This window comes from Coffea eugenioides, chromosome 7 (assembly GCF_003713205.1).
Source record: "Coffea eugenioides isolate CCC68of chromosome 7, Ceug_1.0, whole genome shotgun sequence".
In the NCBI taxonomy this organism is placed as follows: domain Eukaryota; kingdom Viridiplantae; phylum Streptophyta; class Magnoliopsida; order Gentianales; family Rubiaceae; genus Coffea; species Coffea eugenioides.
In genome coordinates, this window is record NC_040041.1 from 697,544 (window position 1) to 712,444 (window position 14,901).

Genomic DNA, 14,901 nt, shown 5'->3' on the forward strand with positions numbered 1-14,901 from the left:
TTCTTCAAATAATCTTCCATTCTAACGAATTCATTTATTCTCTATTTAGCGTATAAGTTTGTTGGCTGCAAATCATGTATAATTAATTTATTAGAAATAAAATGAATTTTCTCTTTCTAACTAATACTAGTATTTATATAGATTAATCAACTAATAAACACCTAACAGATTAGCTTAAAATGAATATATCCTACTATTAAACTTGACATATTTCCTTTTAAGTCAATATAATACCATATATTAGGTAAATATCAGGATTGAAGGACATTAAAACAATTGAAGAATGAAGAAAGTTGGGGACCAATCTATGGTTACTAGCAAAGAAAATGAAAATGGTAATAGAGTAAAAAATCTATCTGCTCAAGGAGACATATTAAAAACTTCGCATAATTTGCAGTGATTGTATCACAATACTTTTTAAGATGTAAATGAAGTACCCCATAAGGTAGTCGAATGATGCCATGGCATGGAGGCACATGCAGATAACTTCCATAATTTAGTAAAATCTCAATAGTTTAGTTATTATCATTACAATGATTTAGTATTTTCAACATTTGTTCTGACGAAATGAAGTAAGATTTTTCGTGATGAGGGAAATAAAAAAGATTCTGGACTCATTTTGCATTCTATGTATTGCTGTATTTTTGTACATTATCTGTTAAACTTGGATTATCTGGTTATATTGTCATTTGGTAGTACTTTTTGTTTGCATCATAAACCGGTTTCGAATCACTCTTTTTATCTCTCCATCCACTTTTTACGTGACATGCATAACTTCACAAAATTTGTTATGGTGCTATTCTAAAATAATTTTTCAAATAATTAACCATCCCAACACATTAAAGCAACTCATGAATTTCGGGACTTTTATCGCAGCGCTTTCTATTAGAAAAACTAGTAGTACTAGGGGGGAATGCTCACGTATCGTACAGGTGTTTGGTGCCTGTGATTAAAAAAAAAATTTCATTGAACAAATAATAATATATTTTGAAAATAAATAGTCATTAAATATTACAAAACTAATAATAGTATGTTCTAATTGTAGCACACACTTATGCACTTTATTTTATCAATATTTTTACAATTTTACCATTACCAAAAGACCCCTACAGATATCAATTGAAAATCGTCAAAGAGGAAACATAAGTTGTTTCAGACAAAGGAATATCCTCCAATGGCTAATTATAGCAATGTGTTAATTACATAATGTGTTAATATATTTTTGTGTTAATTACACAACAAAAGCTACACTTCAATTCAATGTGCCTATAACATCATTTCAGTAAATACACCAACACATAAACTTATATGAATTGTACTCGATGCAAAAACGATTGCAAAATAATTCTATATTCCAAAAATACTCAAATGGCTCGATAAATTAAAGCTTTAAATGTACTAAAATGAGAGCATTTCGATAAATATAAATAAGCACATGCTGCCTTTAGTTGTACCAAAAATTTAAAAAAAAAACTATACAACATTTCACATTTTCAAAAAGCTTCTATCCATACGGTTGAAATTCAAATCTCTCTTTGACCACAACTCATTCTTATATGGTATAAGGATGTCAAAAGATGTTGTAACTAAGAAAAAGGATAAGATAAAAATCAAAAGACAACTAAATGAAATGTCCGGAGACCACGGAGCTTGACATGGTGAACCGATCAAGGCCCCAAGAGTTTAACTGTAATCTACGGTAAAAGAGTGCTCCTCAGTCCTATAAATACGACCTCTGTATTTGAGCTACACCACATTTCATCACCTTCTGCTTAGCCGTAAAACAAGGCAGTGCAGTGATATCACATCACACTTATAACCCTTTTGATGGTTCAGTCATTTGTTTGTTTTATATCTGCCAATTTTCTTTAAAAGCCCATATTCTTCATCGTAGAAGTTTTCTTCTTCAGCTTGCATTTTTCGGTGTGTATTATTTGATTTTCTTTTTTTGTTTTTTCTTTGGGGGTCCATTATATATGTTATATTAATGAGTTATGGAAGATGGTTTGATATGGTGTAGGGTAAATTTATAAAAGAGCAGACGAAATGACTTCAAACGAAGGGGCAGCTGGACGCCGGGGATTACCGAAGATTCAGACGGACAAGAGTCATGACGAAATATGTCACGACGACAGCGCGCCAACCGTGAAGGCTCAAACAATAGACGAGCTTCATTCGCTGCAGATGAAGAAGTCAGCTCCTTCTACTCCCACTCCCGACAAGACTCAGGATGTTGCTTTTGCTCCTCCGTCTGGCCAAGAACGTCAGAAACAGCAGCTGCAGTCCATCAGGTAATCAATATTCAATACTAGAAAATACTAGAAACCAGAAGCAAGTACTAATTGATTTCGATAATGGAAAAAGAATAAATCAAAATGATACCCTTTTAAGCTCTCTTCTAGAACGTAAAGCGACCAGTAGATGAAGATGTTACCCCTTTGAAAGTTTAATGATAGATTGGTGAGCATTTGACATTCTAACTTTGCATGTACTCATGTCACTAGTATGAGTACCAAATAGCTTGATTATGAAAATGCAAAAATGTTGCGGGACTAGAAAAAGGACTACATTTATCAGGATACATGGATGGATGTCTTAGCATATTACTGTTTTAGAGAAACAAAGAAAATAATAGAGCAAAAGAAGAATACATAAATATTTTTTTCTTTATCCATTCGCCTCTTCCCATACACTTTTCATTCCCAACTATCTGCTACAGAATTATTTTCTAAACGTGGCATTAGGGAAGCCTCTAAGAGCCTTTCTCCTTATTAAGCGATTATTGCACAACTTACTTATTTTCATATTTCACTTTTTTCTGTATTTTGTATCTATCACTTACCATTTCTTTAAGAAAAATTCTTTGTGCAGCAAATATCATTCCTCTTTCTCTTATTTTCCTTTTATTATATAATTTTGTTTTGGGGTGGTTTCTTTATTATTTAGTGCTTCTCTAGCATCGCTGACGAGAGGATATGGACCCAAACTGGTGAAAGGAGACCCAGCCAGAAAGGCCGAAACTGCAGGGGTTTCACACGTAACCCAACACCCTGCCCATGGCACCCCAACCATAAGCGTTAGTGACAGTTCCTTGAAATTCACTCACATCCTCTACAACCTCTCTCCCGCTGGTATAATCTCTCTTCTTCTTTATAGACTGTAGCTCTTCTTCTTCTTCTGCTTCTTCTTTATTATACTGTCTACTTATAATGAAAAATAAATCAACTAGATGAGAGATGAACCATTAATGGTACATTCTTGTAATGCGTTTATCTGATGTGAAAACAGAGTTATACGAGCAGGCGATCAAGTATGAAAAAGGGTCATTTATTACGTCTACTGGTGCACTGGCAACGCTTTCTGGTGCCAAGACTGGACGTTCCCCTAAGGATAAACGTGTCGTTAAAGATGAGACTACACATGATGACCTTTGGTGGGGAAAGTAAGCTGAGTCCTCCTTTTCTATCTCTGCTGCAATACTCTCTTTCCAGGCATAATTTAAGCGTGGACATACAATTAATACTACCCCCCAGCAGTCATGGGAATTGACTTTTTGATTTGTTCATGCAAGAAGTTATGTACGTTTTGCCAACTAAGTTATATTCTTATGTGCTTTGTCTAGGGGATCGCCAAATATTGAGATGGATGAGCAGACATTCATGGTCAATAGAGAAAGGGCTGTGGATTATTTGAATTCTTTAGAGAAGGTAATCCATAAGTTTTCCTTCATAATTGATTTTGGTGATGTAAAATGAGATCAGTTTACTTATCTATTTGACAAGTTGTTTACAAAACTTTATCCTACTCTAGAGTCAAAATTATGAAATATATGTAACGTTTTTTTTTTTCTTAGAAAAAAGAACTTTATGGAATGAAAAAAATAATAGATTCAATTAGAAATTTAGAATATGATTAAAATGCCAAATTTTAAAGGCTAAGGAATAAATACTCTTTTATCTGTGTCTGCTATAAGTTAAGGTATCATATTCACAATTCTTGATCCCTTGTCAAGTAGTACCAAGTTGGTTGTCTGCATTTGAATATGTCCCTAGTTAGTCATACGCATCTAAAACTATAACACAGTGCGATTTTTGCACCATGCATGATTAAGACAACATAAAACTGATTGAATCACTTGCCAAGCTTTTTAGATATTCAAAAAAGAAATAAGAGTTATAATGCTGAGTCGAATCATCACATATCCTGATTTAACAACGATTCCAGGTCTTTGTCAATGATCAATTTCTAAACTGGGATCCTCAGAATCGCATCAAAGTCCGAATTGTTTCTGCCAGAGCTTATCATTCCTTGTTTATGCATAACATGTAAGTGGCCTTATTTATCAATATTGTTGTTGCGTTCTACCAGGTTTAAACCTACCAGATAAGTTTAATTACCGTTGGAAATTTTCTAGATTGTTACAATCCCTGCTATAAGATATAGTCATAAAGTTTTAAAAGCCTATAGTTTCTCAAGTGTCATAATACCGTCAGCTCTATGTGTATACAATTGGATAACTGGGTGGATGGCAGGTGTATCCGACCCACAACTGAAGAGCTGGAAAACTTTGGTACTCCGGACTTCACTATATATAATGCTGGACAGTTTCCCTGTAATCGTTATACCCACTATATGACATCGTCTACTAGCATAGATTTAAACCTGGCTAGAAGGGAAATGGTCATCCTCGGTACCCAGTATGCTGGGGAAATGAAGAAAGGCCTATTCAGTGTCATGCATTATCTCATGCCTAAACGTCAAATCCTCTCCTTACACTCTGGTAGCAATATGGGCAAAGATGGAGATGTTGCCCTCTTCTTTGGATTGTCAGGTAAAGTATCATTGGATCGATTTTATGATGTGTGGGTATCTTTTGCCAGCTAGTTTATCTCTTTTTGCCTTTAGCTCTCCATGACTGATTGAAGGAGACGATACAGCTTTGATTATGTAATCCATTTCTAGTTACTGAGTTTTCTTTCCCGTTGTTTTCATCATCTAGGGACCGGAAAGACTACTCTGTCTACTGATCACAATCGATTTTTAATTGGAGATGATGAACACTGTTGGAGTGACACTGGGGTGTCTAACATTGAAGGTGGTTGTTATGCCAAATGCATTGATCTATCAAGGGAGAAGGAGCCTGACATCTGGAACGCTATTAAGTTTGGGACTGGTACACTGCTCTTTCTCTTCTAACCTCTAAATAAATCAAATCGTTCTTTTGTTTCAAAATCAAAAGATCAATGGTAAGCTAATTCTATTTAGTTTGTTATCGATTATCTTTTTACCTTAAAAAGTGTCATTCTCTGTATGATTATTTATATTACCCGGTGCTTCCAGTGCTGGAGAATGTGGTGTTCGAAGAGCATACAAGAGAAGTGGATTATACAGATAAATCTGTCACAGGTAATAAATGCAAAAGAAATTCGCTGTCTTGGTGATCCAGTCCTTAACTGGATTTTGCTTTTTATGACATTATATTATATGAAGCTCATCCTCGTCCTGGCCGCCCAAATTTGTCTAATGGGGAAAACAATTGAGAAAAAAGATATGTGGTTATTAGGAGAGCAGTTAAGCCTTAGTTGACAATGTTTACAAACTTAATAATATTAAACACTAGGTGGGATGGGGTCAGTTCAAAATGGTTAGTGTAGTGAGCAAGTTTGACCTCTAATAGTCGTTGTATCCATCACATTATGCCTTGAGGGATAGCTAGCCAACAGTCAAACAATTTATGCTTGGAGACTAAATTCCCAATGTTGGATTTGGTTCTAGAAAAATGATGAAGCTTGATTTAAGTAGTCACTATTGACGGAAAAATCTGAGCGCATAGATCTTGAACTTGCTTAATAAATGATGTAGAAGATAATTTGTGTCAAATTTCTATGAACATCTGACTGCTCAATAAACTTGCTTGTTTGTTTCCTCAGAAAATACCCGTGCAGCCTATCCCATTGAATTCATTCCTAACGCAAAACTTCCATGTGTTGGCCCACACCCAAAGAACGTCATACTCTTGGCTTGTGATGCCTTCGGTGTTCTTCCCCCTGTGAGCAAGCTGAGCTTGGCACAGACCATGTACCATTTCATCAGCGGCTACACTGCTCTGGTATTTATCCCTCTTCATAGAGTACCCTTTAATTTCTCAAGGCAAATTCATCAACATCGGTTGTGCAATACAAAGCTTTCTTGAGATCCCTTCTCTTCTTTTCTCCGTTTTGTATCTTTAACTTGCTTTATTCTCACGGAAATATTCTTAAATACAGGTTGCAGGCACGGAGGATGGCATAAAAGAGCCCCAGGCTACATTTTCTGCATGCTTTGGCGCAGCATTTATCATGTTGCATCCTACTAAGTATGCTGCAATGTTGGCTGAAAAGATGCAGAAACACGGTGCAACAGGGTGGCTCGTCAACACTGGTTGGTCGGGAGGAAGGTATGCATGTGTAAAAGTAGCACAAATAGAATATTCAATTTCCTAACGTGTAAACTTAACTGAGAACTTCATACAACATTGTTGCAAAACTAATTATGCTAATGCTTGTCTCTTGTTTCTCTTGCAGATACGGTGTAGGAAGCCGTATAAAGTTGGCGCATACACGGAAAATAATTGATGCCATACACTCAGGAAGTCTTTTGAATGCAAATTACAAAAAGACTAAGGTGTTTGGGCTTGAAATTCCATCCGAGATTGAGGGAGTGCCTTCTGATATTCTGGATCCCGTGAACACTGTTAGTTGACGATTTCTATTCTTCATTTCTGACTAACTTGTCCTCATTTTTTACCAGTCTTTCATTATGTTGCTTACCGTCCACGTTCGAGTTATATCCTTCAATCTTGTGGTGCAGTGGTCCGACAAGGATGCTTATAATGAAACACTGCTGAAGCTAGCTGGCCTTTTCAAGAACAACTTTGAAGTATTCGTGAGCCACAAGATCGGGATAGATAACAACTTGGCAGAAGAGATTTTGGCTGCTGGTCCTGTATTCTAACATGTTGTTGGAAGAAATGAGTACTGGAACCTCATATGTATGAATAGAAAAAAAGCTACAATTGATGCAAATAAGTAGCTAGTAGTCCTATTCCCTTCCCATTTTGTGAGACAAGAGTGCCTCACGCCATTCCCTTGGTGAAATCTGAAATGAAATAAATCATTTCTCGTGAACTGGATGGCTGATTCTGTTCCTAGTATAAATTAGCGTAATATATAGCATTATGTTTTTGGTAATGATTCTAGTGGAACAAAAATAATCACGTAGTAGTTAGTGAACCAAATGCAACCATCAAACAATGGATATCAAGAAATTAACCATGTTCACATCGGACTTTTTTTTTTTTTCTTTTTTAAGGTTGAATTGCTCTATAAAAGGGATAAGCCTATATACATTTAGAAGAATGCTATTCCATATGATGTACAACTTTGTGTGATAGAAACAAAATAAAAAAAAAAACCACATGTCTTCTCTTTCTAAGCATATTAAAATTACTATATTAGGTGAATATTTGAAGAGAAAAAAGAAGTATATAAAATACACACAAAAAAGGCAAGAAATGCTTGTAGTGAAGAAAAATATGGTTCTTTTATTTATTTTTTCATCTTTCCATAACTAGTTCATATTTTTCTCAATAAAATACTTGTACCATGTTTTAGTCCTATGTCCCGTGGAGAGCATACAATATATTAGAAATATGGTCCAGGTTTGTTTGGATTGCTTCATATTTCTCCAATTTTATTTGCTTACATCATCTTTACAATTTTCAATACATCTTTTTATCTTCCCAATATCTTTTTATCTCACATACATCACACCACAAAAAGTGCTACAGTAAAAATATCCCAAATAACTTACAATCCAAACAGAACTTAGCAAATAATCAGACATAGCATGGTGTGCAAGAGTTCAGCAAGCAATCAATAACTGTTCAACTGTTCATATAAGTGATGGACATCTAATCTACCTGGTAAAGGACGTGTAAATTGTAACACAACAAGCAAAATAAGAGAAAACAATACAAATTCTCACACTAGTAAACTTTACTCAATATTGTGAGAACTGACAATTACTAGTTCAAATTGGAAAATAGAAGGTAAAGTGTCTTTTAGTATTGTACTAAATCTTTTCATATACAGCCTAACACATTCATCAATTCAAGTGTGTAAACTTTCCAATTAAAAGAGAGAGAGAGTGAGACTGAGAGAGAGGAGGGGGTAGTTTTGGTTGAAGGGCAATATAACAAATTTGACAAATCTATCACAGTTTTGACACTTCAAATTATCTTTACCATCCAGAGGAGTAAAGTAATGTAAAACGTTTTTTTTTTTTTTATTTGTTTTACCCTATCACCCGTTCCTACCATCAATTGTCAAACTCAGGATTCAAACCAAATATAACAATAGGAAGGATTCAAATTGAATTCGACCGTGGGATAACTCTAAAAGCACTTCTCTAGGATTCAAACTGAATCTAGTAATGGGAAGAGGTCTAAGAGTACTTCTCGCGTTATTATGCCAACTCCAGTGATTTATCTCCAGACACCCCTACTACTCTCAACTGCAAAATCTAGAATTATAAGAATATTGGATGGGTTTGTTTTTCAAATACAATAAAAATTTTTAAAAAGTACTCTAAAAGGTCATCTAAAAATTAGTTTAAATTTTTTTAAAATTTTAAAAACATTTCAAAATATATTCTAGAAACTTTTCTACTCTTAAATATTCCAAAATATTTTTTAAAAATATCCAAAATACAATATAAAAACTCTACTACAGTAAAATTTTTGAAAAACACACCCAAAAATAGCTAATCTAAACGGAGCAATTATCTCCCAACACCTTCGTATTATCAACTACTAATCACCATGCCACAAAATTCTAAAACCATTATCTCTCAACATCCTTCCTATTCTCAATTGCTGATCGCTAAAGCAAATCCAGTGATTTATCTTTCAACACCCTTTCTATTCTCAACTACAAAATCCAAAATTCACCACATTGATTATCTCCTGACACCCTTCCTATTTTTAATTCCAAAATACAAGTTTCACCCGACTGATTATCTCCCAATATCCTTTTTTCACCCTAGTACTTATCAGTCGACACCATTTATTTTCTTAATTTCAAAATTCAAGATTCAAACCCTGAGCATGACAACGGAAAAATGCACTTCATTGACCATTGAATCTATTCTAGTGATTATCTAAAAAGTTTTATCTAAAAAATCCATCAAAATTATTCTTTTTGAATATAATATTTTACTCCTACTTTGTGGTAATTTTGGAAATAACTACCACCTCTTTACCCCGGAGTACAAATTTTTTCGGAATTACTGCCACTTGTAAATCCTGTCCTGATGCTGCGGCAGGAGATGGGGAAAGTGGTTGTGATAATTAGGAAAAACACGACCCAGTCAACGGAGGCCATAATTCTCATTACTCCATCCGTTACCGCAACCGCCATAGGCTCCATTTATTCACTACTACTTGTCGAAGAAACCCCCAAAGAGTCAAATCCAATCAGACATGTGTCCGAAGCACGAGTCGACCCGCGGACTCCAAAACTGAAAATGTCCAACTACCATTACCACAGTCGGTCTCAGACCCAACCCTGGTTTGGGTTTGGGCTTCTGGTGCTGCTGCAGCTGCTACTATTTACCACGCCCCATGCGCATGTTAGCATGAATCCCCGTTGTTTCTGGGTCCTTCCGTTGCTCCTTCTTCTAGCCCTACACACTTTATCTTGTCTTCTATGTTGTATGCTTCGGCGAAGCCTTCTTGCTCTCTACGATCATCCTTTCCTTCCCCTCTCAGCAATCGCCGCCTCGGATCTGGATTCGATTTTGCTCACGTTTGTTCAATTTCGATCAATTCCACCCGATTTTCAGGTTTTTCGGATCAATTGAGGTAATGATTCATCTTCTTTTTCTTTTTTTTCCTCTTGATTTTTCATATGGGGCTTCTCATCTTGCTGACCGATTGTAGATCGTTGTTCTTTCTTGGGGTTTTATTCAGCTGGGCATTGCCTGAAACCGACTGATTTAGATAAAAGGTTTGGACTTTTTTCTTTTCCGCCAAAATATAAGAGAATTTAGGGCTTTATATTGGTTTTGATCGACTCAGAGGCACACGATTGTTCCTTTATCAATTTTTTGGGTACGTCAACGCTTGATCATGGATCTGAAATCTAATGCTGATTGGGATTTGATTTTTTTTTAAAAATACTTCTATTGTCAACTTTCTTATCGGTAATTAGGGTTTTGGACCTATGTTCTGGTTTTCTGACTGAAATTGAATTTTCGGATTCCTTGCGCAAATGATATAGTGGCAAGGAATCTTTCGTTTCACGGCTGATTTAGAGTGAGAGGATTGCAGAACATTTTTAACCTCATAAGTATTTCTATTTTTTACCTGATGAAGGCCAAGAAATTTGTTCAAGTATTGCAATTTTGAAATTTTGAAATTTATCCACGTAGTGAAAATGTCAAATTTAGGTGGTGTTTTTGGTATAGTCTCCTTTCTGAATACGGTTTGATAAGTTGTATATGCAAAATTGTGGAATTTGTTATGTCCTTTACACGGATAAGAAGCTCGGAAGTTTTAATTCTTTTTTTGTATGCAACATTTTGGTTTCTTGGTGTTGGTTCTCCAAAATTCAGCTTTCCCTGATTTTATTTACTCTGATTGGGCATTGCTGTTTTCAGGTTTTTAAGGAGCAAGCGTCTGGAAAATCTTGCCTCGTGAGTTCATGCAGCAATGCGAGCACATGATAGATATGATGTATGAAAGCTCGCCTTGACTTCCTTCACATTTCTTTTGCTTTAATGGATGTGTGTAGCATGTTCAATGAAGTTTTATTAATGCAGGAGTATGAAGATTTAGACGAGTATGAGGAGGATGGTGATGAGCAAGAAGAGAAAGATGCTGGTGAAGATGAATATGAAGAGGAAGACGATCCTAAGCCCGCTAAGGAGGTGTTGAATTATCTTGAACTGAGGCAACGATTAAAAGAAGAGAAAAGAAAGAAGTTGAAGAAGGAATTGGGAACTGCTAATGGCAGTTCTCGTGAGAAAAAGAATGTGATCTCAAAGGATGTGATCTCAAAGGATACGTAAGTACTATATTTCTGGGAATGGAAGTTTTGATATACTTGCCATAACATCTAACATTAATAGCAGACTGTAATGATGGAGTGTTACTTACCACTGGATTTCCTATTCTACTTAAACAGGAAAATTTGCAAATTGGTACAGAACGTGGAGACAATCCTTCGTTTTAAAATTTTTCTCTTACATTGACTATAGAAATAAATGTAGGCATGATATAATTTTGCTGGAATGCATGTATTCTCTGATTTCAAGAATTTAAACAGGTAGAGCTTTAAATAACAATGAACAGAATTGGCAAAATAAGAGACGTATGTGTCCAATTATATATTGGAGTTTTTCAACTGCAAAGTTAGGATATCTGCCAATTGTTGCAGTGTATCTGATTTAGTCGCCATCGGTTCCTTGTTGCTACTACTTTGTTTACTGAAAGACTGAAGTACTGTGTTGGAAAGTGCACAAAACAACTGAAATGCAAGAAATTGGTGCAATTCTGAACTTGACGAATGCTGGGATCCTACAGTTTATTTTTGTTGATCTTTGCTTAGCATTTAATTACTAATAAATTATAATTGATCAATGTATTTCTTGACACCTACTGTAATTGTGCATCTCTTGGCAGTTTCAATGATTTTACACTTCTCACTTGCTCTCCAATATTGAAGATTCAAATACATTCCAAGCTGCAAGGTTTTAACTGATCTTTTTTTAATTTAATTTAATTTTTCTTGTGGTGCAGTTATGGTTCCTTTTTTGGACCTTCACAACCAGTTATTGCTCAGAGAGTGATCGAAGAAAGCAAGTCATTACTTGAGAACCCGGATTTGGCAGCTAGAGTCATTAAATTTAATCAAAGTGTATGTGGAGAAAGATTGTTCAGCTAAGAACTTGGTGTTGACTTTGGTTCCTAGTGTTTGAAATTGCTGTGCATGGTTATTACCTATCCTAAAAGGAACTTCTAGGTTGGCTTTTATAATGATTAGCATACAATTTAACAGAGATGGCTCTGCCATAGTTTGGGTTAAGACCATCGAAGTTATAATTCATGTCGGATTGAGCAAAGGTTGACTTTTAAATGTGTTGAAGGACATATCTCATCATTGAATGGAAATGCAACCTTTATTTTCAGCCTCTAGTTGCACATGACTTGTACTCTATGGTAGCTTACTAAATCTAGATTCCAGTATACAACCAACTGTTAGTGAACTAAACTGATATGGTGCATATTAGTGACTTTGCTGATGATGTAAAATTTTCTTCCGTATCCTTCTTTAAGAAATTAATGCTGTGGATCTCCCTGCAGAGAAACAAGAGCTCTGGTTCAGCCTCATCTGTGTCAAAGTCTCAAGCTGGTGCTGGCCCCAGACCAAAAGTTACAAATGGGGTAATATTTTGGTTTTTGCATTTATGCTTCCTCTTTCCCCTTCGCTTGTATGATGTGCTGTTGTGCTCTTTTATTTGGGAGGCTTTGCATCTGAAAATTTTATCATCGCAGCTACAAAAGAAAGTCGAGATGCTAAAAAATACCAGGGATTACTCATTTCTATTAGCTGATGATGCTGAGCTTCCTGTGCCAAAAAAAGTTCCTCATAGTATTTCTGCCCAAAAACCTGGTACATTGCTGCTCTTTGACGTATCTAGCAGTTTCCATCAAACCTTACTTGTACTTTCATGAGGAAAACTTATACAGGTTTTTTGATCATGTTGAAGAGGCGCGCTCTGCACAATTGTCAGAAAGAAGCAGAGATTCTTTAAGCATTAATGGACAAAAAGTTTCCAGCAGTCGCGAGGATAAGAAACCTACAGCTGCTATTAACCGAATGCAGCCTAAAGTAGGGTCAGAGAAATTTGGTTCCAGGGATAAGCTGGTTCGGCCATCAGTAGAGTCTGGGAAACATCTCAGTGGAAATAATGGTGCGTTAGCAGATCATAGAAAACAGCCTTCCATCAGTAATGGTAGTGGGCCAGGTCGGCCTGTGGTGTCAAAGAGTGTGCCAACAAAGCCCATCAGTAATGGTAGTGGGCCAGGTCGGCCTTTGGTGTCAAAGAGTGTGCCACCAAAGCCTTCAGTAAGTACGTCAGATAAGAAGGCTTCGGTTCCTGTTGCAAGAACCTCTGCTCCTGGCATTCACAAACCAAATCCTTCAAAAGTGCAGACTTCTGTTTCAAAGCAGTCCTCTGCGAGGAAGGAGGAACACCAGGCACCAGGAAAGCCAAAGATATTACCAAAACAACCCATCCCACCCTTAAAACCTAAGGTCAGTTACTCTTTATCTCTAGTAAGAAATAATGCTGTATGTCAACTGCCTGGTGCACCGCATTCTTGTATTTAAGAATAAGTTGTTTGATTTTCTGTAGTTCAAAACCTAGACGCTGGGTGGCTAACTTTTTTGCTGTTATTTAATTGTCCCAAATTATAGCAAGTATTGCGACCACCACCAAAACCTTCAGCTCGGGATGCTTCAAGAGGTGAACGCCCAAGGAAGAGGCCCGTAAGACACAATGAAGATGATGAAGATGATCCTGAAACTGCTTTGCGTATGATCAGGAATATGTTCGGGTATTCTTTTTTTGTCCTTTTCTATTGTCAAAATTTTCGTCCAATTGCTATTAGATTGTCTTATTACCTTGCATATCTTTTAACATTTTCTTTCAAAGCCATGATTTGGATAAAGAGACTTACCTTGTGATACCTCCTTCTTACGGGCTTACCTTATCCCAAGCCCAGAAGTTCTATGTTTGGGTGACTAAATATCAGTTTGATATTTATGTGTGAATTCTTTCAGATATAATCCTAGTAGGTATGAGGATGTTGACGATGATAGTGACATGGAGGCTAATTTTGACGACATTCAGAGGGAGGAAAAGAGAAGGTTAGTAGGCGTTTGAAATAGCATGCTTTCTAGTTTTTTATTCTCTTGCTCTTAGTTGCCAGTGGTTGATGAATATAAAGATGTATTACCATGGTTTTCTTTTGAGAATTCCTATTCCCGCTGGTACGGGTTTCTAGTTTTTCAATTGTTGAGGTTGACAACCGCAAATTTTCTTGGTTTTTGACTGTTCAGTGCGAGGATTGCTCGGCAAGAGGATGAAGAAGAGCTTCGCAAGATAGAAGAAGAAGAAAGAAGGGAGCGCTTGCACAAGGAAGCCAAAAAACGCAAGTTAAGCCATCGATGACCAGAAAATGCGCTAATCTGACAGGAATTGTGTAATTGTTGCTTTGCTGAAAGCCCAAGTATGTGAAGCGAGAGGAAGGAGAAAAGAGGGTGGAGAAAAATTGCTCTCTACTAGTCTTTTTATTTCATCTGTAAGCCCGACGTGGTGGTTTAGATGTGGGGCTCCATTGTTTATTAGTTATTAGGAATGATTTTTGTCAAAAGATAGACTTACAAGGTTTTTTTCCCCTTTTTTTCTTTTTTGGGTCCCTTATTCCTGGTGTAGCAAATCATTTGATCAGGTGTATATTTATCCTCAGAATTACTTGTTCTTTGCAAGTCCTTCTTTGCCCTGCTATGTTGCTCTTAAATTTATTTATTTATTTTTTGGGAACGTTGTGAGGGAGCTGGAAAATGGTTGGAATGTACTGGGCAAGATGCGCGGAATTTAGTTGTTAAAAGCTTCCGAAGTCCTACAGCAGCATCTCCATCCGAGTTTCTGCACGAATCAAATCACGGGAAGACCAAACTTCTTGGCATTGATTTGGTTGGATTCTCAAGAGAGTAATTGAATTTGTTAAAAGTGGCCCTTTCGGCGCAGCGACGCGTGTCTCATAACATCGGATATATCTCTCTCTTCATCGAG

The 14,901-nt window shown here is 36.3% G+C and overlaps 2 protein-coding genes across 4 annotated transcripts; both read left to right on the forward strand.

Moving 5' to 3' along the window:
• Positions 1-2,046: 2,046 nt before the first annotated feature.
• Positions 2,047-7,110, forward strand: LOC113777907 (phosphoenolpyruvate carboxykinase (ATP)-like). Its single transcript, XM_027323139.1, has 12 exons — positions 2,047-2,291; positions 2,947-3,131; positions 3,289-3,442; positions 3,623-3,707; positions 4,225-4,325; positions 4,533-4,831; positions 5,000-5,173; positions 5,341-5,406; positions 5,931-6,109; positions 6,267-6,436; positions 6,564-6,732; positions 6,850-7,110. The coding sequence occupies exons 1-12, from the start codon at positions 2,047-2,049 to the stop codon at positions 6,991-6,993; spliced, it is 1,971 nt and encodes a 656-aa protein (XP_027178940.1). The 3' UTR covers positions 6,994-7,110.
• Positions 7,111-9,596: 2,486 nt separating this feature from the next.
• LOC113777705 (protein SPT2 homolog) lies at positions 9,597-14,599 on the forward strand. 3 transcript variants are annotated; one of them, XM_027322877.1, is made up of 11 exons: positions 9,597-9,901; positions 9,980-10,046; positions 10,699-10,774; positions 10,861-11,105; positions 11,840-11,957; positions 12,404-12,484; positions 12,596-12,713; positions 12,811-13,358; positions 13,521-13,660; positions 13,887-13,973; positions 14,166-14,599. In XM_027322877.1, exons 3-11 carry the CDS (start codon positions 10,751-10,753, stop codon positions 14,275-14,277), a joined length of 1,473 nt encoding a protein of 490 aa, XP_027178678.1. In that variant the 5' UTR covers positions 9,597-9,901; positions 9,980-10,046; positions 10,699-10,750; the 3' UTR covers positions 14,278-14,599. The 3 variants fall into 3 exon arrangements, with proteins under 3 accessions (XP_027178678.1, XP_027178677.1, XP_027178676.1); XM_027322876.1 differs by having other exon boundaries at positions 10,010-10,046; XM_027322875.1 differs by lacking the exon at positions 9,980-10,046.
• The last annotated feature ends 302 nt before the right edge of the window (positions 14,600-14,901 follow it).